Source organism: Rhagoletis zephyria, unplaced genomic scaffold (assembly GCF_001687245.7).
Source record: "Rhagoletis zephyria isolate East Lansing unplaced genomic scaffold, Rhagoletis_zephyria_1.1 Rzeph_scaffold_03807, whole genome shotgun sequence".
NCBI classification, from domain to species: Eukaryota; Metazoa; Arthropoda; class Insecta; order Diptera; family Tephritidae; genus Rhagoletis; species Rhagoletis zephyria.
The window spans coordinates 17,989-44,145 of NW_016160890.1; the positions used below are offsets into that span (position 1 = coordinate 17,989).

Sequence of the window (26,157 nt, forward strand, 5' to 3'; positions counted from 1 at the left end):
TGGTAGCTGTTTGAATAAGCTTTAGTGCCAAGATGGTTTTAAACAGTGTTGCCACCCCTTCACAAACTAATAATGTATATCGATATTTATCGAGGTAAATATTTATGGCAGTTACGTAAGTAATTGCAATAATACAATATAATAAAAAAAATATTTAAAGCTCTGGTTGACGCATATTCTAGTATAGGGTTGCCACTTGTATAGAATAAGAAAATTAGTTTTAAATTCACGTTAGCTAAGTAAAATATTACAATATGTGTAACAACCAAAATGGATTTTAGGAAGCATTTAGCGCAAAGATATTTCTTACCAGGGTTGCCAACTGTATTTCAATTAAAAAGAGTTGAAAGTGTAATTGATGTAAAATATGACAATATTGATATCTAATGATAAGAATTGAACCGAAATTTCAATTAATTACTGCATTTCAAATGATTTATAAGCTAAAGAACTTGATTTTAATTTAAAGTGTTTAATTACTCTGTAAATAAAAAATATATATGTAAGCCCTTTCTATATTAAGGTAACGATATACTTAAGTTAAAAATCTACTCTCAAACCGTTCACATTTTGCCTTTTTAAATGAGGAATATGTAGGTAGACAGGCATATTGTCTTTTCAATGCAAATATGTATGTACATTAGGGCGCTCCAAAATACGTAAAGTCGGAATTTAAAAGTTCTCACCCTCTAGGATTGTTCTAAATCGGAAAAATTATAGTCCTGTTTTTTTTTTGTTTTCTGAAATCAAAAAATATTTAGAGGTCACTCAAAGTGCTCAAAGTTTTCCATATATTTTATATAGGAAAAAACATTTTTCGTGGCAGTGGTTTAGAATTCATTTAAATCAATATTTTCCTTTAGCAAAACTTTGCCTCTCTTTAATATATCTTAGGTAATAATAACAAATGGTTTATTTAAAAATTTTTTAGCATTAAAAATTGTTCATAGGCTCCCTAAAATCCCCAAAAATGCAATGGGGCAACCCATACAAAATCGCTAGTGTTAAAAAATGGTATAATAAAGAATTGGATATTATTAAGGGAAGTCTCTTGAAAAGAAACAGAGTTCTCCGATCGAAAAATATTGATTTTCAAGGATTCTATACCACTTGCACCAAAAATGGTTTTATCCCCCATTGAAAATACATGGAAAACTTTTTTAACGCTTTAAGCGACGTCTATATATTTTTTTCGATTAAGAGCAATCGTTCAGGGCGAGAATATTAAAATTCCTACTTTTTTCCCAAGTGCATTTTTGGACCACCCTAGTGTACATACAAGTTATGGATGTGTGCTATGTCTGGGGAGCAATTTTTAAAGCATTTAGTGTCGATGAAATCTTAATTAAGCCCAGACGATGCAGTTGTGCACACAAGTTTACTTCGCCATTGCTGCCCTTTTGGCAAACTATCCTTTGGTTAACATCTACTTAATTGAACGCTTGACAACTTCACCTTCCTGAAAATGTTGTCAACACTAACAAGAGCTGATTTTTCTTTTGAGGTTTTACGCACTGTTTAACTATAAAAATACATCAGTACGTACACATCGGATAAAAGCTTTTGAAGTTTAGGATTTACTTTGTCAAAACTGCATTGCCATAACATTTTTTATTTTTTTTTTTGCAACCCCACAGCACCCACCACAGACTTAAATTGCACAATCGAAAAGGATGGTTTCGAGGGTTTCATCAACTCAACCGATGTGCCCGCAGATATTAGAGATAATGTGATTAAAAATAAAATACCCTTGGATTGTATCTGGCGCATACAGGTGCAGGATAATTGGAAGGTAAAACTAATCACTTGAATTGCTGAATTCCTACTTCAATTACATAAATGCACTAACACTACTATTTTCCATTTCACTTTTAATTAATTGCAGATACAAGTGAAATTCCTAGATTTTAAATTAAGCAAACCCAATGACTGTGAAACGAATTTCTTAGATATCTTCCCAGAACAAACAGTCATGCCTCTTAGGTAAGTCAAGTAGTACATAATAGGGAAAATGGATGTTTTTGTGATAATCTCGCCTCATTGGCTTGTGGCCACAAAATCATGTCAAACTCTATTTGACATGCACAAACACACTACATGCATTACATACATATGCGCATAGACATCTTTCAATCATCAATGCCACTTTCACCCTACACGAAACGACAAACTGACAAACTGACAAACTTGCTGACTGACACCGAAGTGATGTGGCATATTGATGGAGACTACGTACATTTCATATTATCCATTCTCTGCGCACACAGACATACATACATATGTACACTTGAAATTCTTTATTTCACTTTTACTCAATTTTTTGCAATTTTCCCATTTTTTTGTTTGCAGAATAAAAAACTTTTGCGGCTCTGCTGGTGAGGGCATCACTTCCGATACGAATACACTGCATCTGCGTTTCTTTGCCGAACAGGTGGCCATCAATTCGACATTTGCCATTTTATATACCGCCTTTCGAGATCGTGGCACCGGTAGGTAGCAAACAATGAGTCAATGAATCGTGAATCAAAAAATAGTACAATAGAAAAACACCGAAATGCAAAGCAAAACAAAAAAACCAAAAAACCTTACTAAAATAACAGTTGATTGAAAATGAATTTTCTTTTTTCTAGTAGTTTTTTTTATTTCTTTTATTCGTGTCGTTAACTACTTGCATTTGTCAATATTTGCAGCTTGTACTGAGGAGGAATACGATTGCGAGGATGCCACTTGCATCTCACAGGATCTCAAGTGTAATGGACGTGACAACTGTAAATTTCGCTGGGACGAGGAAGGTTGCGATGTGAGTGAGCTTTGACAATTGCTTTTCGTTACATGCATGAATGATTGCGCATATTTACATATGTATGTATGTATATTAGGGTGGTTCAAAAATGCATGTGTGGGGGAAAAAGTAAAGACAGAATTTTTATGCTCTCACCCCCTAGGATTTTTCTATACCGAAAAAAATATACCCTTATTTTTTTTTGGAAATCAAAAAATATTTAGAGGTCGCTCAAAGCTCCCAAAGTTGTCCACGTATTTTATATGGGGAAAAAACAACTTTTCGTAGAAATGGTATAGAATTCTTAAATATCAATATTTTTCTATCGGAAAACTCTGTTTATCTGTAGAAGATTCCCAGTAATAATACCCAATTGTTTATTCACCCATTTTTTCATCGCAACTATAATTTATAGGTCCGCCAAAAACTCCGCCAAATGCAAAAGCGGGACAAATAAAAAATCGTTAATATTAAAAAATGGTTAAATAAATAATTGGGTATTATATTGAGAACCAGAGTTTTCCGATCGAAAAATTTTGATTTTCAACAATTCTATACCATTTCTAAGAAAATTTGTTTTTCCCCATATAAAAATACATGGAAAACTTTGAGCGCTTTGAGCGACCTCTAAATTTTTTTTTTATTTCAAAATAAAAAAATATGGGTATACTTTTTCGATATAAAATCCTAGGGCGGTGAGAGCATTACAATTCCGACTTTACCTTTTTTTGAACCACCCTATTGTTTACACATGATTTTTTTTTTAATAACTCCTCTATCTACATATGTTTTGAGTGAATGTAAAAATTTTGTTTAACTCACAAACAACTAATTTGAAATGCAGTATTCGGTTGAAATAAAATTTTCTGATGTTCACGAAAGGTTTCAAGCCTTCGACATAGCCGAAGAGAGTGCACAGACAGACGGCAGCGTTGATCCGGATTAACACGTAAATTAGAAATTAGCTCGGCAATATACTGCAGTTCAACCGGATTTAGTCTTACAGCGGAGCGATTTCCATAAATTACTGTTGCTGTTGTAGCAGCATACAAATTCCCCAAAGACTTTTTGGGGAGTGTTGCTGGAGTGACAGTCCTTGGCCAGATATAAATCTGGGTCGTTCCGGTTACGTAGACCCGACTGTTTTTTTTATTTGGTTTCGTTACATGCTGCAAAAAAAATAAAATAAAATTTTTAGAAAGTTCAATTTTTAGGAATTAGGAATTTTTGAACTTTAAAAAAAGCATTTTCTAAACTAAATTAAAAACAAATTTAAATTAAGTTAAAGTGGTTTAACATAAGTAAATTTATTTAAAGTTTACAATAATTTTTTTTGCAAAATTCAAAAATTCATATATTTGAATCAAAACCTTCTTAAAAACTTCAGGATATTTTCAGATGAGCTAGGATATTTTAAGATCAGCTAGAAATCCCGGAAATTGTGAAATTTATGCCCGGTTGCACCTATCAATTTTAAATTTCTCAGCCTCTCAAAATTTAAAATGACACAATTTTGTTCGGAAAATTTGTCATTTTAAATTTTAATAGTCTGATAAATTTTAAAATTGATTGTTGAAACTGTGAATTATAATTTCAGAATTTTGCTTAGCTTTCGAAAAATAAATTTAAACTTTTTCACTTTGGCAGTATTCGGTTATATAATAAAAGAAAAGTTCTGACCAAAATTGATTCGAATCAAAAATGGCGGATTCCAACCATTTTTCGATTTGACATGGATTGACTCCAATATATTTTAATATATTTAATTTTATTACGAAATTCCTCAACAAGTATAGTACTATAATTACAATTAAAACAGTAATCGCATAATGCGCAATACTGCCGGCCGTCAGGGTAAAATTTCGATCGATAATCGGGATTAACGTTACCGTCTGTCTGCGCTTTAAAATGCATACATTTATGCACCTTAAAATGCGTACGTGCCCGTACATTAATGCATATATGTAAATACACCCATGCATATGTTCGTATATGCTACATACGTATTTATGTATGTATATAAATGTTGTACGTGCTTTCTTCTGATAATAGCAATTGTGCAAAGAAATGGTCAACTTTAGGTGCTAAGGGAATATCGAATGAACTATCAAGTGATTGCAATTGTTAGCGTACTACAATGAAGCTATCAAGCTGTCGAAGTTGTCATTTATAAAGTTGCTGTTAACTGCAGTTTGATGATTTTTTTTAATTTTTTATAAATGCAATGTGTAGAAATATTCAAAGGACTGGATTTTCCAAAATAACATAATACGATATTAAATTCTACGAGAAAAGGAAGGGAAAAGAGAAACGGGTAGGAAAAGCCGGTTAAAAAGTGAACTATGTTCACGATTTAAAAATGAAAAATGTTAAATAATTATGGCTACATGCATATTCAAATAGTGAGAGCAAAGTTCGTTGAAGCTTGCTTCACAGGTTTAACTTCACACATAAATATTTAACTTCATTGAAAATTTCCCTAACAAAACCAAGTGGCACATTGGGCGACACTCATGACTCCAAGCCTGACCATGGTGTCGGAGCAGTGGTCCGTAGTAAGCAACCCAGACAGCGGATTGTCACTAGCTTGAGGCGAATTAACTCTGTCGTTAACTCTCTGACTGAGAGAGAAAGTGTGCCGATGAGCAAATAAATCTGCAAGGCCACAAAGCTTTTGCGGGATTGCCTTCTAATTTTAATACTCGTTACATTCAGATACTGGGTAGGGGGAACCAGTTTACTGTTCGTCAATAAAGTTCCAGAATTTCTAACCTGGAAAGGATTGCACAGTGATTCTTTGGCCCAGGACCCATCTCTCGTATGCTATGGAGTTCCGTTAGGCCTCTTCACCTAGATGATGGAAGCGCAACATTACTAAGTCCTTCTTCCCGTAAATATCTACAACCACAACACCCAAGCACTCTATCACTTCACTAGGCATGAAGTGTGAACTGTTACAGGGCACTGCAGAGTAATAAAGCAATAGCCAAGACTGGAAGTGGTTTGTGCCGACCAATGCAGGTTGTGTCACGAGGAGCAGGAAACATCAGTCACTATTGAGCCCTTAGAGTAGTGCGATCCTAAGATCTATTGTCGCCCCTTCATGGATTTATATTGTCATTAATCCAGTATCCAAGATAAATATAAGTATTGAGCCTATAGCTCTGGCTTCTGCCTTGGGTTCTGTTACTACTAAATACTTAAATCTTGGACATTTTTTCGAATTGCCGTCCCGGCTGATCTTTGCAGCCCCTTTCCATTTTCGCTTCTCTTTTCCCGAGCCGTATCATCTGCTTTCCCTCAGAGGGTGTTAAGTTTTCCCTAAATTTCAGAGTCCGTTTAGGTAGAAAAAAAATCCTTAGAGGCCACCCCCACCCCAACTGTGCTTTAAGTGGTGCCTACTTTGGCTATTTCAGACTCCCTAGTCAGGATTAATTTTCAAAGACCTATAGTTGGGAATTGGGATGAGAGAGGAGTAAGATAAAGCCAGAGTTGCTGGTACCACACTATCAATCGGTTTTGGTTAATACAGCGGCACCTAGGAACTTTATTAAGATTCCCTCTTATTTCGTGATGATATTATAGTTTCTTTAGCATATTCAGTACCCAAATATAGATCTTTTACAATAGATCGTGTTTGGTCGCGGTCTATATGTCTAAATTTTTCTAATACAATAGAGAAAAATAGTGGTTTGGGAGAATTTTGTTAAGCGGACCGAAAGAACCGTGCTTCCTTTTTGCTTGCCCCCTTAAACTCAGTCAACTAATAGCCTCAACACTTAACTCTGGAGTAGATGGCAAAACGAACTAAATTCGATAGAAAAGGATTTGGCAGAGGTAAGGTAAGGAATTAAGGTTTCTATTTCTTTCATATTTGAAAGTCACATCATCTTTAGTTTTGGAGGGCATAGAGCATTTTAACCCCTTGCATATTACAGCGGCATCCGATGCCTTTTCGGATCTTGCAGTTGCAGATGTCCTGGGTTTTCGTTCAGGGTACGGTGAGCCAACACGGAGCCCATCTGTCTAATAACAGACCACATTTGCAGTGAAAGGCACTTCCACTCACTATTCTCTCAGTGGGACCTAATCCAGGTTGAATTTCCTGGCTGAAGCCCTGCTTGTCGTTAACTCCTCTTGCCGACACCATATATTGTGCAGTTTTTCCTCTTCTTCTATAACAATACAAGTAGTATTAAACTATGTATAGGTTGTTAAGCTTCTTAACCTCCAAATTTTTCCGAGATGAGTCAGCTTCCATAAAAAACCTCCTTCTGGATTACAATGTGCAGAAATTGTAGGTCTAAAAGCGCTTCGAGAGTGGCAGTTGGTACCCGCGCAGGCTAGTCCTTTGGATTTTTCTGAGCTTAGCGTGCGTAGACTTTACTTCTGTCCTCTTTTTCAGATGGGTGGGGGCACTTAATTGGATTGAAAATATTATCGTACATCCATCTACCCAAATTGAGTTCCCTTTAGGGGACCAAATGAAGTTCATGTTTTTAGCAACTTTTTATCAGAAATTGCATCCAAATATTTAACTTTTTTTGAAGAAATGTCTCTACCAATAAAAGCTATGGTAGTCTTGATAGGGCAAGATTTCTCACCATATTCCCAAAACTCGTCCAAAAATGCGAAGGTTAGATCTAGCAATTCAAAATTTGCGTCGCGCCTGAGTTGCAACCCTAAATTAGGAGTATAAATAAAATAATTATATTTTCTTCTGTTCTATTTAGATAGAGAACACTCTTTAATGAGGTGTAATATTTTGAGTAGCATAAGGGCATAAGGTAAATATTAAGGAAAAAAATCTGAATTATATTTAAACAAAAATTTAGTCAAAGAGCGCTCTTACTGTTTTAACTCACAAAAGAGGAAAACAAAATTGATTGCTCTTAAATTGAGTTGTATAGTGCGGAGCTAGATGGAAATTTTATTCCTCAATGAGGAATTTCGACGTTACTCTGTCTTAAAATACATTACTACTGAACAAAATTTTCACGCCCATGGACCGAAAAAAAAAAAATTGCAAAATTATTTTTTTACGCTATTTGTGAGGATTGCATAAGAATCTTAGCTCCTAAAAATTTTTAGCCAATAAATCTGAATTAGAATCCTAAAGCTTCAAAATGCCATTTGTAAATTCTCAATACGACCATTTTTCACTGAAATACATCCTATCAGAAACTATCGAAAAATTTTTAATTTTTTTATTGTTCCCCTAATTTTGTTGAGCAGTGTATTAACTGCCTACATTAATAGGTAAGTCCAAGCCAACATTTAAGTTCTTCACTATCGAAGCCAGATAAATGTTCATTGGCCGCCACTTACAACTTGTGAACCCCCATATTTTTTTGCCTCTAAGTACAATGGAAAATACTGCCTGACTGCTTTGAAAAATTGTTTTTGCTTTTTCCAGCCACACACAATTCCATTCCTTTCCATTCTAATTTGTTTACACCAACGTAGACCCCCGTCGAGTCTTCGCTGGGGGTCCACCTGGACCGCTTTGGGAATCACTGATATAGGAGGTTAAATATGATGTCTTCAAGCCTAAATGAATTACTTATTTGATTCTTCTTCTTCTTCTTCTTATTTGGCGCTGTAACCGCCTAAGCGATTTTGGCCGAGTCCAAAACAGCACGCCAGTCATTTCTCTTCTGTGCTAACTGACGCCAATTGAAAATGCCAAGTGAAGCCAAGTCCTTCTCCACCTGGTCTTTCCAACGCAGAGGAGGCCTTCCTCTTCCTCTGTTCCCAGCATCGCGGCCCGCGTTGAATATTTTCAGAGCAGGAGCGTTTCTGTCCATCCGAACGACATGGCCAAGCCAGCGGAGCCGCTGAATTTTAATTCGCTGCACTATGTCTATATCGTTGTAAAGCTCATTTATTTGATTACCTTTAGTTAAATTCTCTGCTCAAAACGTTTACAGAACATTTTACCCCGACTTCTTCTAAGAAGGGTCAAAAAGACCTCTTCAGGTAGAAGATAAGGCATTAAAATGTTCTCCTAAATGAAACTTAAATACATTTTTCATATAATCAACAATCCAAGAATTTCATTCATTCTTTAACAATTATTTTCTACTTCCATATTGCAGAAGCAATCTTCAGAACAATCCGAGCATATGATCATTATAATGATCGTTTTCGGTCTAATCTTGGGTGGCATGGTTATTACATTCCTGGTGAATTGCATACGAAAGATAATGCACGATCAGAAAATCATACGGGTAAGTACTTTACAGCGAAGCAAAAACATTTAACATAAAATGCCTATCAACCTCACATCAAAGCAGTGAGCTAAAGAATATACAAAATAAAAAATGTTAAAATTTACATAAAAGTCAAACCAAATAGTACTCGTCAAAATTAAATCATAGCTGTAAACACACCAACTCATGCATACGCTATGTAGTAGCAAATTTTAGTGTAGAAAGTAATTATCTGGAAGTAGTTAAGTACCACATACTTACATAGTATATATGCATAGTTTGAAACGAAAAATTTGTAAATACGACGATGTAAATAAATTTGCATGGTAAAATTTTTAATTTGGATAAATTTCATGTTTTAATTTATTTAATTAACATATTTTATTTGAAGTTTTATTTTCTTCGCACGTTTGTTTTTAAATTGAAGCACAAAAAAAATAAAAATATTTTTCCAAAGAGACTACACTTTTTCACACAAAATACATATAAAAACAAATTATGCACATAAGCTGGCAATAGCTTATTATAATTGAGATTCACTGTTTTAAGTATTGAGACTAAAAAAATTATTAGAAAATACATTTCTTCCTAAAAATAAACGATATTCACGAACTTGAGAAACATCTTTTTTAATTACATTTTTTTTTTAAATACGTATCGACAGTTGAGTGGTTGATCGACCATCTTAGAGAACTTTTCAAGAACGCATTATATCAGAATTTGGTTGAAAAACGCTCTATCCCAACTAAAAATATATTGATTTTTCAACCGGATTCCGAAAACTTTTCTGAGAAAGCGCGTTTTCGAACTTCATAGCCGTAGATATGTATTTAAAAAAATGTGATTAAATAAAAGTTTTCTTAAGTTCGTGAATATCGTCTATTTTAAGGACGAAATTTATTTTCAAAGCATTTTTTGCCGCACTTTCTTTTGAAATTCTAATCACGCCACCACAAATTTCATTTTCGGCCTTGATACTAGTAACTCTTATATAAAAATAGCTTTTCAGATTTCTTTTGAAATTATAAGGAGCTTTTCTTAACCTTGTAAATTCATTAGATTACACATTTTGGTACGCTAACTTTCTATCGAATTTCCACTAGTTAATTGCTTAATGTTTTATAGAGAACTCTATGCCACAGTTTCAATGTAAAGGCAAGCTCGCTGTAAGCAAATATGCAAATTCATATAAAAATGTTAAACTATTTAAAAAATTTGAATAAAGTTCATAGAAAGGCAAGTGGCCATGAATACCCGTGAAATTTCTGGGCAATTCCACGTCGCAACGGCTCATGTTTTATAAATATACATACATACTTTCATAGTTTCAGGAAAAATGACTTAGCATATAGAGATCAACATAAACATTTTAACTTAGCGGCTGATATACTTGTTAATTTGTAAAGTGCCTGCAAACCTACTACTACTGATGACTGTTGAGTTATGGTATAGATCTGTCTGATTTAAACCGATGATAACGGTTCAGAAAAACTGTTAATCACATGTGTGCGGATCAAGAAGTATCTTAACTGGAAAATAAAAAATAAAAAACTTTTCATAAAAATCATATTTTGATTTTCAAAGTAATCTGCCCTTGGTGCGACAAACTTCATCTAATGATAGGGAAAGCAAATTCACTGCCTAACTTACTAGTTTGATTCAGTATCCCCTAAATGTGAGTCCATCGAAGTGCATTCACAGGAATAGTATGTCTAAATTTGAACGCTTAGTCGGGGCAATAGAACAATTTATAAATGATTGCCTTCTTAACATTTTCCTTTTTTCAAGATAATCAATACTAATCAACTTTTTCTTCTTCTCGAATGTCATCTTTCCAGCTGTTAGTAAAGGCTGCAGCCACAGATAGCCCATAACCCTCACGATCCTTCATGATATTTCGCCCAACTCTTCTTTTTTTCTTAAGAAACATACAAGTTATTTGCACAACTACATAATCCGTAAAAAAAATCGATTCCCTTCGAATATCTCAGTGGGATTGGAGACCAGGATGTTTGCATGTATTTATAAAAAAAAAAAAACACAAGTGTGCATGGGCCCCACTGGAGAAGTGAAACTTACATTACATTGTAGATAGTTTGTCTCATAACCAATATACAGTGAAAGCTCCCATAAGCGGAATTTAGTAAAAAATAATATTAAAATGCAAATTATAAAAATGAACATCTGGGGTTTCTAATTAGAAATATTATTTGTTCTTCAATATACAAAAAATAGAATGAGTAGAAAATAAGTTAAAATATATGTCGTTTCTCTTTCTATCGAAAGATATTTATTACCATCTCATTGCCGGCTATGCTCAAACAGAAAGAAGAGGGCAACGAAAAGGCAAACATTTTTTAGAAAAGAAAACATCTTTGAATATAGACACATATATTTACTTGTGTACATATGCATGCGCAACAGTCAACATCAAACTGGAAAAGGCAAAATTCACCACTTATTAGAACTTAGAAAAAGTCGAATAGCATTTCGATTTGTAGTTCGCTGGTGAAAAATTCAAACCCCTCACCAATATAAAACGCACCAAAGTATTCATCAAAAAATATATATTTCAAAATTCTGCCTTAGTGGAAATATGGCGCTGAAGTTTTAACCGAAAAAAAGATATTTGAAAGACGTAGTCGGTCGCGAATACCGAGATCGGTGAAAGTACTAGCCGTGGGTAACACAGTGCGGCGCCGCGCCAATGCGCTGATACCGATTTTCACAAATCAGTGAAGCAACACCGGAACACTGACAACACCGGGCGGCACAAATAACCAGCAAAGACACGAAGTGTCACTTGTAAAATGTGCAGCACAAGGCGAATTTTTACAAGGTGATGTTGCTAAAATTTGTCGCGGTCCTTCTGAATGTGAAAATGATGGTTTTGTTGTATTTTTGGGTTTTGAACTAGGGTATACTTGAGTTTTTTCTCAACCGATATCACTTTGATTTAATTCACTTTGGTGCAGGAAATGAGCTTTAGCCTGAAAAGGAGCAATTGCGCCAACACACTGTGCTGATTCCTACAGTGGCGCTGGAGTTAGTGTGTCAGCGCCAAAAAATTTGCGCCGTTACCCAGGCCTAGAAAGTACTCGATGAATTATTCTTGGCAAAATATGATCACCTCAGTAATGGAATGTTGAACCTTGCACCATGCTAAACCGTAGATATATGAATAAAGCTCATCGCATGATACATCGTATATATGTCGGCCGTGGCCACTGGTTCAATTTTTAATGACCCTGTCACGTAGGTCAGACAGACTTTGAGCGAACACCGTCTGCGGCTTATTGGCATAAAACTGCGACTTCAGCAAACTTCATAAAGAAAAGTCCAAGGGATTCAAGTCGCACTAGAGATAACCAAAGGATGTGGTCCAATTGAGTTAAAGTAAAACGGGTCACTGCAAAATACAAAGCGGGGGAGAGAAAGATATTAAGTATAGGTTACTCGGCAATATGCTATACCCTCAGACTCACTTATCAGTACTGATGCAATGCCTGAGGAGTAAGTAGGCACTTAGATAAGGAATTAGTTGTCGAACATTGCAAGCTACCAATCAAAAGCCCTTTATCGCCTTTATCAAGAGCCCACCTATACACCAACCTACCTCACAAACTAGCTATACATCGCTCTTAGAGTCTACAGTGCTGACGAGCTCAACATCGCTCACCGGCAGAGGCCTGCTTCTCAGTTTAAGGTCATTGAGATGTACTTGAGTCAATGGGCCTTATGCATAAAAAGTGAGCTTAAGCTCAGACTCAATTTTTGCACTGAAAGGGTGAGCTCAAGCTCAAGAATTTGTACTGAAAAACGAGTCGGAGCTTAAGCTCACTTTTTATGCATGAGGCCCATTGAGTTATTCAACCCTTAAATAATCTCACAAATAACATTTCGGTCATTTGTGGGGCTTACGTTGACATAAATACCTTTGTTTTATACTCATGAGCTCTTAGCTAAATACAACTACGGGTACTTTCTTATAATGATATTATTCTGATCACAAGCAAATAGAAAGTTTAAGCCATTTTGAAACCACAAACTCATGCAAATCCACTCCCATTTGGCCTGCATTCTGAAATATTCTACAGAAATGATTGACCAAGTATCTGTAGCCTCACTCGAGCAAGGGCTGGAAACTCGCAGAGAAAGTGTACAACTCTCTTCTTTAAGGCCGAAACCTTTCGCAGCGGCAGAACCTATTCACAGCTATGCCATTCATTCCGGCCAGCATCTTGTGCAGCCAGCATAAATTTATTTAGATATTTTCCTTGCCTTTTCTGGTAATCCCATACAATCTAATATCGCTTCATCTCCGCATAGCACACTTTTAGCGTGGATTGGCCCCCATGCAGAAATATGCATGCATAGTCAAAATAAAGCGCACACATTTTTGCGCATTTCACAACCATTTTACATATATTTACCTACATGTGTATGTATGTATGTAAATGCATTCAGCTCCCCACGGTTTATGTGAGGGCCATTTCCATCTCGCAGCATGTCAGGTGTTGACATGAAAAGGACAAACCATTCAACGCAATGAATGTGTAGCTTTTTATTATTTCACACATGTCCTTGCCTGTCAGTACTGACTGCATGCCTTGCGGAACGCGCTAGCCGGCATAATACATACATATATACTTAGCTGCGTATCTGTCTACTGTATGTACATATGTACATTGGGGTGGTCCTTAAAAATCAAATGAAAGATTTTTTTCCGCCTCACCCCTCTCAATCGGTAGTACCAAGGTCATAGATATCACATATAAATTTTGGCGCCAATTGGAGACGGTTAAGGCGTATCGCACGGGGGGCAAAATTCAGATTCCTCTATAGAAACTCAAAAAAATTTTAATTATTTTTTCTTTTTCATCTAATACCCAAAATCGACCACCCTAATGCACATACAAATACGCACTCAGTGTCTGTACGGATATGCGCTTGCCGGCTAAGGCAGCTCAGTCGACCTACATGAAAGTTGGTAATTTAATACCATTAGTTGCTTTAGCTTAGCCGCCCACCGCCCCTGGCTTTGCTTGCTGCACACAATTGCTCATATATTTCATATATTACTGTGCTTCAGACACACACACACACACATCACCGTCCACACACAGCCACATACTATTGAATTGCTATCGTACGTATTTAGGTAAGTGTATGTAAGTCTGTCATGTAGCTACTTTGAGTACCTATTTTCATTAAATTTTTTCCACCATTTTACGCCAGGGCATTTTTTTCTCCTACACTCTAATGAATGTTGTCATAACTTGTGCAATTTACATGATGATTAGTAGTAAAAAAGAACGCGCGTGCGACATCCCCACACACCTGCTGCTATCACGCCGCCCATCACCACCACAACCTTAGCACACGTAACTCGTAACGCACAGCAACTTTCACACCAACGCTAAATATGTAGATTATACGCTTTGAGCTACCTGACAAGAGGATTACGCATCCTGTGTTTCTATAGAATCTTTATTTTCTCCTTGTTATTCCCATTTTTTTTTTGCTTCTGTTTTTTTTCTCACTTCTTTCGCTAACAATGNCTTACACCCACAGATATGTATGTATGTATATGTACACGTGTATGTTGTGTAAGTAAGGCCACATCGTATAAATTCCTAATCTAACTAGAATAGTCATATAAATTTACAATTCACATTCTACAATAAAATACATGCATTTTGCATATATAAACACACACACGCACACATGCACACACACGCGTACATAGATGCTTATCAACTTGAGTGCCTAGAATTATAAAATAGGGCTATTCGCGATTCGGTGCATAAGAGCTGACAAATTTATGCAATTGCAGAAATATGCCATGGATTGTGAGCGACCTTTATTAAACTGTCATGGTAAAGCTTTTGCAAAACAATTTTTGTGCATCAGCTTTGGTTTTNTTTATCACATCGATTCGTTCATCTGGGATGCACCCAAGGCGGCAATATTCGTTGGCTTGCAAAACGATTACATGTCTGAACACAATTGGCAATTGCAGCAGCACCAGCACCAGCAACAACAACAACAACAACAACAACACCAGCAGCAGCAGCAGCAACTTCAACAGCAACAGCAGGAGCTGTGCCAACAGCAACAACAACAACAACAAGCATATATGCTGCAGCAATCACACCGGCCACACCCACATGGCAGTCAAGTGGCTGACAATGGCAATTGTAACGGTCAAAGCCAGAGTCAGCGCCAAAGCCAAAGCCGGAGCCAAAGCCGGAGCCAAAGCCAGAGCCAGACTAATGGTAATGTCAATGGCAGCAGCAGCGACGTTGACGGCGCCGACAGTGGCAGCAATAGCGCTTTAAGCAGCCACTACAGCAATAATAGAACGTTTGGCGGTTTTGGTGGCGGCAGCCATATAACGAACAACAACAAGCACCAGAATGACAATGATAATTTATATACGAGTATTCATGGCTTCAATTGTGATAACGTAAATGGTTCCTGTTCCGCATACGCTTACCATCCAAATGTCGTCAATTTCAATGACGATGAATTTGTGATTGTGACTAATCGAAATTGCATGGAATATCCGTTGGGCAGCAGCTATCCGCCGGAGGTCGTTGCCAATGGCTATGGATACGATGTGACACCGATTTCTACGGATTCAATTACTTCCTCTAAATCATCACCTACAACTGCCACAAACTAACTAACATTAAGCTGCACGCACACACGCAAGACAAATCAAGCGCTTTGCAAATAATGCCGCAAAACGAGTGTTAGTGTTGCCAGAAGCTAGAAAGTAGTTATGGAAACTTAAAAAAAATAAAAGTAATGTAGTAAAAATTCAACTAAAACTAGAAACGCTGTTCATAACGTGTCGATTTGTAAGCAAAGAAAAAAAACAAGGAAAGTTTAATTTAGCAGATATAAAAAAATTTAACTCCATTGTATGCACAAATGCTTAAACTAATGGAAAATAAAAACAACTCATCGTATTTCATATCAAACAAAAAAAAAAAAAATAACAAAAAGAAACAACAAAAATAACAACTGCTTTTTCATTGTTTACACTAGGAGCGCGCGCGAATTCCCAGCTGGAGCCGCGGAAACTTTTTGTTACTTATACGCACTGACTAACTTTGTTATGCAATTAAAACATTTACGATTACTTATTTCTATACATGCAGACTAACACATATGTATGTATGTATATACATACATAATTTTAATATAATATTTACTTTAATTACACTAATCAATTTTCAATTACTGTTGTTTACTTTTTGGTGATCCTTTAACACGATTACAAACACACATATTAATATGTATTTTTATATTCAACTGTTTGCAGAATTTTTAAACTCCACTATTTAAATACATATGTGCATTAGGGCGGGTCAATTTTTTTACACTAACGTATAATTCTAAGCAAATTTAGCTAAGAAACCATGGGTCTAAAATCAATTTGGAGTTTGCGAAATTTCGAAAATAGGTTTTAAGGAAAATGTGAAAACTTTCACTTTTGCGCCCTCTAGCGGAGGTTTACGGAAAAAACAGTGCAAAAATGTGTTCCTCATACCGAAAAACACCTTATAGCATATTTTTTTTAACAAAATTTAAGCACTTCTTTATGACACTACAGCAAAATGCTAAAAAAAACTTCTTTTCGCAATTTGGCAAACTCCAAATTGATTTCAGACCCATGGTTTCTTCGGCAAATTTGTTTAGAATTGCACGTAGAATCCTTCTGTGATATACGCGAATAGTCGAAAAAAATCTCTCATACAAATTGACCCGCCCTAGCGTACATATATATATGTATATATGCCAATTAAATTACTTACATATTTTCATTTAATCACTTCAAAATATATATGGTAATTTTTATAGAACCTTATTTAATTTCACTCTGTTAGACAATATTATAAATGTTTTTTCAATTTACTACAAGTACGAAGTTGGGCGAGATGTTGATAAATATTTTTCAGATTTTTTATATATCTCTTTCCTTTAGCGATTGTTGAATTTGAACCAACTAATCAGAAACAGAAAAAAAAAACTTATGAAATAATTTTAAAGTGCCTGCCTTGAACCTCAGCGGTGGTGTCCATACAGGACAGGCAAACCTTAAAACGTCATAATTTTTTTTGCAATGGGATTAAGTTGATTTTTTTTTTTTTCTAAATCAATTATAAGATACGGAATTTTATATGTATGTAAATTGACTTCAAAATAATTCTTGTTTTCAGCGACCTGTAGTAAATTAGCAAATAATTTTTTGTTCTAACCTCTCAACTCCTACCGTAATGACCTTTATTTTGAAGAAGTTTCATGTACATAGTGAATCCGAAATAGCAGTTAATAACATTAACGTATTGGCGCTCATACAATATGTTAGTGTTTGGCCGAGTTTTTCCTCCGATCTGTGGCGTGCACCTTGATGCTGTCACACAAAGGGGAGGGACCAACCGTTTTATGCCGACTCCAAACGGCGATTGTATTTTTATGAGAAGGTATTTTTCATGGCATGAATACATTGGGAGAGAGCGAAGCAAGTATAATGAAAAAATTTATTTTCATGGGTGAGGTTAGGTCAGGAATGGACATAGAAATTGGTCAATTGGCTCTTCTTCATCCCCATCACGGCAGCCCCAGCAGAGAGTACTCGTTCGTATTCGCCACCGTCGAAGCATTGGTGCTAAGCACAGTGTCCACTGATGATGCCGGTAAGGCATTTCACTGCCGACCTATTGAGTTTCAGTAGGTCCCTCGTCTTTTTCCTACTAATCTCACAATCTTCCTATTTGTTCCACAAGTCATTAGTCGTGGCCACGATGTATTCACAAATTTTCCTAACGTGATCACTAAACGGTGGTAGTATGGAGCTATCCGTTTCTTCTATTGGCATCTCCAAGCCGCATCTGGCCATATCATAAGACGACCCAGCATAGAGTGATATTGACACGGCTCAGCTACGCCAGTGTTTTGCGAAATTTCCATATAATTCCCGATTTCACAATTTTAGATCCTATTACCTTCAGTGCTGCTAGACTGTCTGCAAAGAAAGTGGCTTTGTCTTATGGAGCTCTACTACTATTTAAGTAAAAGACTCTGCTTCGAAGACACTACTGCTTGTTCCATCTTTGAACCATCAGTGAGATGGACATACCACCCTCTGCTACCGGCAGTCCTGCATCCCATTCTTCTCTGGGCGAGAACTTAGAACTAGGCACATTCGTATTGAAGTCCCAAATAAGCGTATGCTGGCTTCTATGTCAGTTTTAATTCCATTGAGCAGGCCCCTTTTTATTACATTAATTGGTGCTGCATGCCCGAAATTGGTTGCGCTCCACGTTTTGGCCTCACTGAACCTTAGGGCGCTCTTTGCGGCCGTACCATGGATGAAAATATGCAGCGGGTGTAGGTGAAAAATCATGTTTAAGTCTTTCTGAGGTGCGTTACTCACGGCCCATGTTATACAGAGGCAGGCAAGTCTTTGTCTAGAGCCCTCCACTATTCTAAGGACCCGTGGGTTGCAATTCGTCTGTTGACTGAAGTGTACATCCCATAGGAGATGTACGGTGATTGTTCCCATTGCTTTCCAAAGGTTCTTTTGCATATGTAGTACGCTGGTCGAGATTTCTTGGCTCTCTCCTCTAAATTATTTTCCCAATTCCACTTGGAGTCCAGAATGATTTCGAGGTATTTTGCCTCGGAGAAGTGATTCAAAGTTATTGCCCCCTAATTTCAGCAGAAAAAAAGTGGGTACTTTTGTTTTCCTTGGGTTAACCCCCAATCCATTCTGGTTGGCCCACTTAGCGATATCACCTAGTGCACCCTTCATTAGTCCACTTGTCGCTGACAGGAAATTTAAGTCTTTTAGTTTAGTTTTACTCTTTTTTGCCCCCAACTTCGCGAATATATTTGGGTTGTTCACACTTGCCTGGTTATCAGGTTATCTGGTTATGTGCTTTTATTTTTCATTCAGTGTACAACAATAACATACAGTATACAATAATAAGTTTTAACCAGATAACCTGATAACCAGGCAAGTGCGAATAGCCCAACTAATTTTCTTGTGTATAAAATTGACTGTCGCACGGTGTTACAATTAGGGAAATTGTTATCGAAATGTATCAATATGTAAAATTTCTGTTTAAGTAAGAATACAATATTAACCATTAAGTATTGTTGTTGGTCTCTCAGATCACGACAAAATTTTTAGATTCAAATTAATATTCCTTTTACGTGTCGATAAATATTTAAAATAGTTTTTTCTTGTTTTTATAGCTATATAAGAAATCAACGTTGAAAATCCAAGAAATATTCATGACTAAAAATTTCCCCAGTTTCTAATCATTGTGAAAGTTGCCAAATTTTTTATTTTTTTCGGTTAATTTGAAGTATTTTTGTTTCAATAGTTTAATAGCTTTGTACCACGATTTGTTTATTAGGAAAAAATGGAAAAAACAAGCAGCTATTTCGGAGATCACCACATCTCCTCATCAGACCTCTTTTTTTCTAGACTTTCAGCAGGGATCGAACCCGCATCATCGATGTGCAAAGTCAGAAGCGCTAACCACTGAGCTATGCACACCCCGTAAGCTTTTGTTGCTAATCCATTTCCTTATGCAACCCACTACTATCAAGTGCAGCTGATTCGCCGCTACTAGTATTTTTATTTTACAAACAGTCTTTTGCTTTTCAAACAAATTAATCACTTTTTTGCTTTTTTGATTTTGCTCTTAACATGTGGTTTGCAGATATTGTCAATAAAATTTAAATCTAATTAACTTGAATAAAAAATAGTTCTAGTGTTTTAATTTTTGCAAAGTCTAAGGTGTAATATTTTTACTAAAAACAGCTCTTGGAGAAACGCGTTATGTACATATATTTTCATTACTTAACAATTAAGTTTGTGTATCTCACAAACCAACGTGGGTAGTTATGTGTTTTTTTTTTTAAGTACAGTAGTTAAGGGTTAATGTGATTTTTGGGACTGTGCAATTGAACTAACACGTCAATATCAGGATTGAATGAAGATGTTTTTCGTATCCTTTGTCATGGTTTATTTCATTATTTTTGATAGTTTTAGGATCGATTCGCGAACCACCTGTTACCCTTACGCGACCCACCGGTTGGGAATCGATGCCTTAGAATATCTTTGACCCAAATATAATAAAAAAAATCCGCGAAATTTGAGAATAAAAATGTTTGGATTGGTTACGTTTTCGATTGTAATTACTTTTTTATGCAAATTCACACAAAAACAAAATTTTGGAAATTTAATTTTACTCTTGTAAATAAAATGAAGAGCAAAGTATGCAATATTTTTATACGATGCGAAAGTGTAATGTATACACAAATAAGGAATTTACATAAACTTACTATAAACAAATATTTACCATTTTTATTAAGGTTAGCGCCACTATGTATATCCACTAGATAGGTTGAGGCAGGAATACAATTACATACATACATATGTATTTTTATGATTGAATACAAACATGCATATTTATTTATTATCACTTTTACGATATGGCAATATTTCAAAATTATTCAAAAATATTTTATGCACAAATAAACTAAACTGATATATACAAAAACATTTGTACATGTGTATATTTTATAGACATCTAGTTGATAACACATTTTTTTTCGAGATAATCCTTTTAGTCAGCTATGACTGTGTATGACCAAATATAATTTATTTCACAGTAAACTATATAGACATATGTACATATACAAATATATATTTATCCTAATACTCCAACTTACTGGAATTTATAAAATCTTCTAAACAAAGGGTTACTGATTTAACCATATCGGTTTGTAGGTGTTATTTGCATTGATTTCACTTTAATATTATATTTATGTACATATGTATGTATGTATGTATGTATTTTGCGCTTTATTCTCATTTCTTACAATATTGCCCAGTATTACAGTTAGTATATACAATATGCATTCAACAACCAGCTAACAGCAAAACAAAGATTATTGTCTCTCGGCAACCGTGGCACATAAATATTTAGTTTCCATGATTTGAATTAAATTTTCAGGAACACATACGCCAATCGAAGGAGAGCAAACTGGATGAATTGGGCCGCAGTTCAAAGGCACGCTCAAGGGAGAATTTACACAGCACAATGCCGAGGTAAGTGGAACAAAGTGGTGAGGGCGTATTTTACAAAAGGCAATTTGTGTAGTGCAATAACTTCTATTAACTTGCGAATGCACAACAAGTGCGTGCGTGCGTGCGTGCGTGCATGCGTGCATGCGTGCGTGTATGTGTGTTTGTTTGCCCCTATGTCGAACTGTCAATTCCAATTTTACTCCACTTCACAGGCCCAAGCCATCGCAGACATCCTTGCAAATTCTTGACGACACAACGAATCGCTATTATCGCGAAGTGGTGCCCATGTCGCACATTCATAACAAACCTGACCTCAAGGATCGTGAACACAGCATTCTTAGGCATCGCAATGACATGGTCGTACAGACGAGCTTCTGCGGTGATGACGGCCGCGATGAGAATAGCTCCGAAACGACAGTGGAAGCGCAAGTGGCAGCGGCGGCGGCGGCAAATGCCTGTGATATGGGCTGTCAAACGCGGTAAAAAACAACAACACAAACACGTACATATACATACATACATATATCCATATCTACATGTTACAATTTGAAAAGACAAACAACAAACAACAAACGTACATCATCTGTACATATGTATTCATAAGCGTAGTCGTATCAGCATATTTGCATATTTGCACACTTGTCCCCAATGTTTGTTCAGCAATCAATGAGTATCCCATGTCCCATGTCTTTGCTTACAGTGAATCGCTTTTTGCCACACCACTGATGCACCAAAGCTCGTTGAGCTCAGTGAACAAGGACAGGGCCAGCCTTCACTCACGCTCACGTTTTTCTACATTTGGTTATGATGGTGCTGAATCGACACCACCACCAACGCTTCCAGCTGGTGGACGCGGCGGCAACCAACTTACAGGACTCAATATACGCGATGCCCAGGGTTATATCGAAATGAGGGAGCGACATCCAGCGCCGAAGTCGTCCATGCCGCATATGCATCGTATGAATGCATTGCCACCGACACCGCCCACGCCAGCAGTGCCGTCAGAGATGTGTCATCATCATCATCAACATGCGCACACGCACGTACACGCCCAACAACAGCAACAGCAACAGCAATCAACGGCACACCAACAGCAACAGCAACAGTTGGCTATGCAACAGCAGTCGAGGGAGAGTGCGCTGGCGGCAGCGGCGGCGGCGGGTAGCAAGTCAACCACGACAACGACAATGACGCCGATGCCGGCATCAGCTCAGGGAAAAGCCAAGCCAAAGCTGAGTCAATCGACAGCTTACATCGACATTAGAAATTCAGCGCCGGATGTCATCATAATGACATCGCATTGACATTTAAGTAACTCGACGAAAATCACGCCATATCCACATGGGCGCACGCAACAGCAAAAACACATTAGCACACTCGATAGACTGTTGCAATGTGCTGGCGCAGTACCCGGTAGTAGTCCGGGAAGCGCAACACAGCGGGCATTTGCGAGGACGAGTGAAATGTCGCCACAAATAACGAAGTCGCTTGGGTAGGTAAAGCTTCTAAGTGCATGTATGCGGTGTGAAATCAATTAGGATTTTTCAGTTCGCCCTTAGAATGTGTGTAACTTTGGTGAGGATAGTTTAGTAAACATTTTAGTTGACATTTTAAAAATTTCATCTTGCAAAGCTAGAAAAAGTACTGAAAGGAGGAAGAGGTATTAAAAAGCATTTAGAGCATTGGCAATTAACAGACAGTTGGAATTAAAAGATGCCATTGGAAGATTTATTTCAATAGGACATGCAGAGTAAATAACTGAATAACTGTGGCAGTACGAATCGTATTCGATCCATGCGATCCATATGATCCGTCAGATACCGTAATAGGCATGAATATTCAAACATTTCAAACTAATGGAATGTAAGAAAAAATTTTTTTCTCGCTCCCATTCTTTGTGAATGCTTCAGAGAAGATTTATTTTCGCTCCTCTCTCTGTCAGAAAGTTCGTGAGACGTTAGTTCCCAAATTTGTATTCGAGAGAAAGTTCCTTAGACTCTTGGTCTTTGCCAAAACGTTCCGGAGACTTTTGTTTCCATTAACTATTGTTCGCATTTTGTTCTCTTTTGGAACGTTCTACACGGGGGTTTGTTCTTACATAATTGCCATTGAGAATGTTCTCGACAGTTTTGTTCTCATTTCGGTTTTGGTTTCAAGCATTCTTGGGAGCAAACTTTCGAGATTTGTTCTCGGTCGCTGGTTTTTGGTAAAAAAATTACAAAATTTTTCTCTTGAAAATCATTTTGAAGGTCACAATGAATAAGACATTACTTTTACCTTGAAAGAGACCCCCAAAAGTATTTCTTTTTAATTACTTGTTGCTTTTTGACCTAAAAACAGCATTTAATGAACCCTTAAAAAAAATAAATTGATTTCGACTTCTTAAAGCAAGGACAACAAAATCAAGTGTTTAAAACTTTTTAAAAAGTTCAGTGCTTACGGTTTTCGGGTAAAAAAGGATATAAATTGAAATCTCGCTACTTTTCAGGTGATTTAAAAGGTCAAGTTGATTTTTTATTCAACAAAATAATTTTTCCTTGAATTTTCCACCTCAAGGACATTAGTATGCTGTTAAATTTATTTCACTAGCTCTTCTCATTTTCGACACTATGCGCCACCTATCGGACAAAATTTTGTGGTGATTCATGAAGAAATATACGTTCTAAATATGAACCACTTCCGACCATAAATGCGGGCTTTTCAAACATCTTAATTCTTAATTAATTCATTTTTCAAGTATCTATGTCATCGGAAAGTTGGTTAAATATTGAGTGAAAATTAAAAAAAGCTTGTAAAATATAACGACAACAGTTTGATAAGTCAGAGACTTTTTGTATTACCCACGTAGTAACTTTGAATGCAACTTCTATGTTCTGATTAGCTCATGAGCAAGCTAATAAACGCTGCAATTTTTTTTAAGTTTACCATTTTTAAAATAAAGTTTATTTTATTAAAAAAAAAGATGTACCCAGTAATGAAAATTCTAATGACAATGGCAAAGGCAATGGTGATAATAGAATAAGAATGAAAAAAAAGAATCAAGTGATAACGATTAAGAGCTTTTATCCCAGTGACGAGTTAACCCACTTTCGGCATTTAACTAAAGAGTTTTAGTAGAATAATTTTATAAATTAACCGCCGAATGTGAGTTACTTACCAACTGTGAAAAGGGTATTAAAAAACTGCAGCTATACGAAATCAATAGATAATATTAAAGATTATTAAGCTCTCCCCTCTAAACGGTAAATAAGGACATTGCACGAAAAATTTACACTTAGGAAAATATGATTTTTTAAGTCATAATATATATTTTTTTTGTTTAATTATTTTATTTATATAGTATTATAAAAGTACTATCGAAGTTAAAAGTCAAAATGTACAAATCGTGTGATCCCTGCTTAAGTATATGACGAATACTCGGAGGTGTATGGCGAACTGGGACGGTCTAATGTACATAAATGTTTCAATTGTAGAAGGGTAGACGTAGTTAGACTGTGTTAAGGGAATTTTTTTATTCTACAAATCCAAATTGTTACAAGGATCGCCATATTCTGACATCATGCATAAAAAGTTAGATTAAGCCTCGACTCAATTTTTAGTGCAAATTCTTGAGCTTGAGCTCACTTTATGTGCATGACGTCCACTGTCATGGGAACCAAAAACTAATGGATGGCATTTTTACTCCGCAGGTACGAATAAAGCAAAGAGTACTACAAAACACTAGCCGTTTCTGAATTTTTCACAAAAATGTGTTATGGAATGTACTGGACCGCTTAGAATACTGCAAAACATACTACTTACATATATAAATACTTAATAATAAATGGTTGAAGGTTGTAATGGTAAAACATTTCCTCACTTATATGAAGTAACATTAGTTTCCTTTTTTTGCAAAGAGTTGAATGTAATTAAACTATCGAAAAAACATATTGTACATAAATAGTGCATGCAGTGAATATGTATATGTACATAAGTATGTCATTGCATATATCGGAAGGAAATGAAAATTGTATTTAGTTTACTTAAAACTAAGTAATTAATTTGGTAATCAAATAATTGAAGTGGTAAACTAGTGAAAATAGTCAAAGCTTTAAGCTCGCATTATTAAGAACTTTCATACGTATTAAACATAATGGAATAATTAGCATAAAAGCAACATACATATGTCCGTACATAGATACACGAAGTATGTACATTAGGGTGGTCCAAAAATACACCGAAAAAATATATCCCTATTTTTTTATTTTGAAATCAAAAAATATTTAGAGGTCACTCAAAGCGCTTAAAGTTTTCCATGTATTCTATTTGTATTTTATATGGGGAAAAACAACTTTTCGTAGAAATGGCCTAGAATTCTCGTAAATAAATATTCTATACCGTTTGTACGAAAAGTTGTTTTTCCCCCATATAAAATACATGGAAAACTTTGAGCGCTTTGAGGTCCTCTAAAAAATTTTTTCGATATAGAAAAATCCTAGAGGGTGAGAGCATTAAAATTGCAACTTTACTTATTTTGAACCACCTTAATGTACAGACTATATGCATACATAGTTAGCCGATAGCGAATTTTTTTTTTGTTGAAAGAACTTTTATTGGAAAAGTTAAACATTTTATAAACCTAAAAAACAAAAATGTCGACAGCTCTGAAGAATACAGAAACCGTGCTTGGAACTTTCACGCAACACTTTTTTTATTGAGCTGGAATAGATGAAATGAAACCAAAAAATTGTGAAAATAAGAACAGTGACTCGAAGAAGCGTTCAAATGAAGATTTTTTTCAATATTCACAATATTTTTTAAGCTAATTTTTTTTTTTTATACATACACACATATATTGCTCATACTATAACCAGAACCATATAAAGAAAAATTTCAAATTTAATGCAAAATTTAGAATATTTTAAAAAATGTTCCTTAAATTTCCTTTTTTAAATTCAATCCGAAATTCTAGAAAATCTTCGACTACGCAGTTTAGTGTTCTATAAATTTTTAGTTTTGGTAAAGTGCAAGTTTTAGTATTTTTTTGCTGACGATTTCTTTCACTT

The 26,157-nt window shown here is 35.8% G+C and overlaps 1 protein-coding gene across 1 annotated transcript in view; it reads left to right on the plus strand.

The window, feature by feature from the left end:
• LOC108369696 (uncharacterized) overlaps positions 1-25,310 on the plus strand; it is a 39,555-nt gene extending 14,245 nt beyond the window's left edge. Inside the window, exons 5-13 of the mRNA XM_017624860.1 lie at positions 1,638-1,792; positions 1,886-1,983; positions 2,350-2,489; positions 2,691-2,800; positions 8,881-9,012; positions 21,039-21,133; positions 21,325-21,591; positions 21,813-22,604; positions 24,802-25,310. Coding sequence (XP_017480349.1) covers positions 1,638-1,792; positions 1,886-1,983; positions 2,350-2,489; positions 2,691-2,800; positions 8,881-9,012; positions 21,039-21,133; positions 21,325-21,591; positions 21,813-22,416 — 1,601 coding nt within the window. The 3' untranslated portion in view covers positions 22,417-22,604; positions 24,802-25,310. The remainder of the gene's footprint in view (positions 1-1,637; positions 1,793-1,885; positions 1,984-2,349; positions 2,490-2,690; positions 2,801-8,880; positions 9,013-21,038; positions 21,134-21,324; positions 21,592-21,812; positions 22,605-24,801) is intronic.
• The last annotated feature ends 847 nt before the right edge of the window (positions 25,311-26,157 follow it).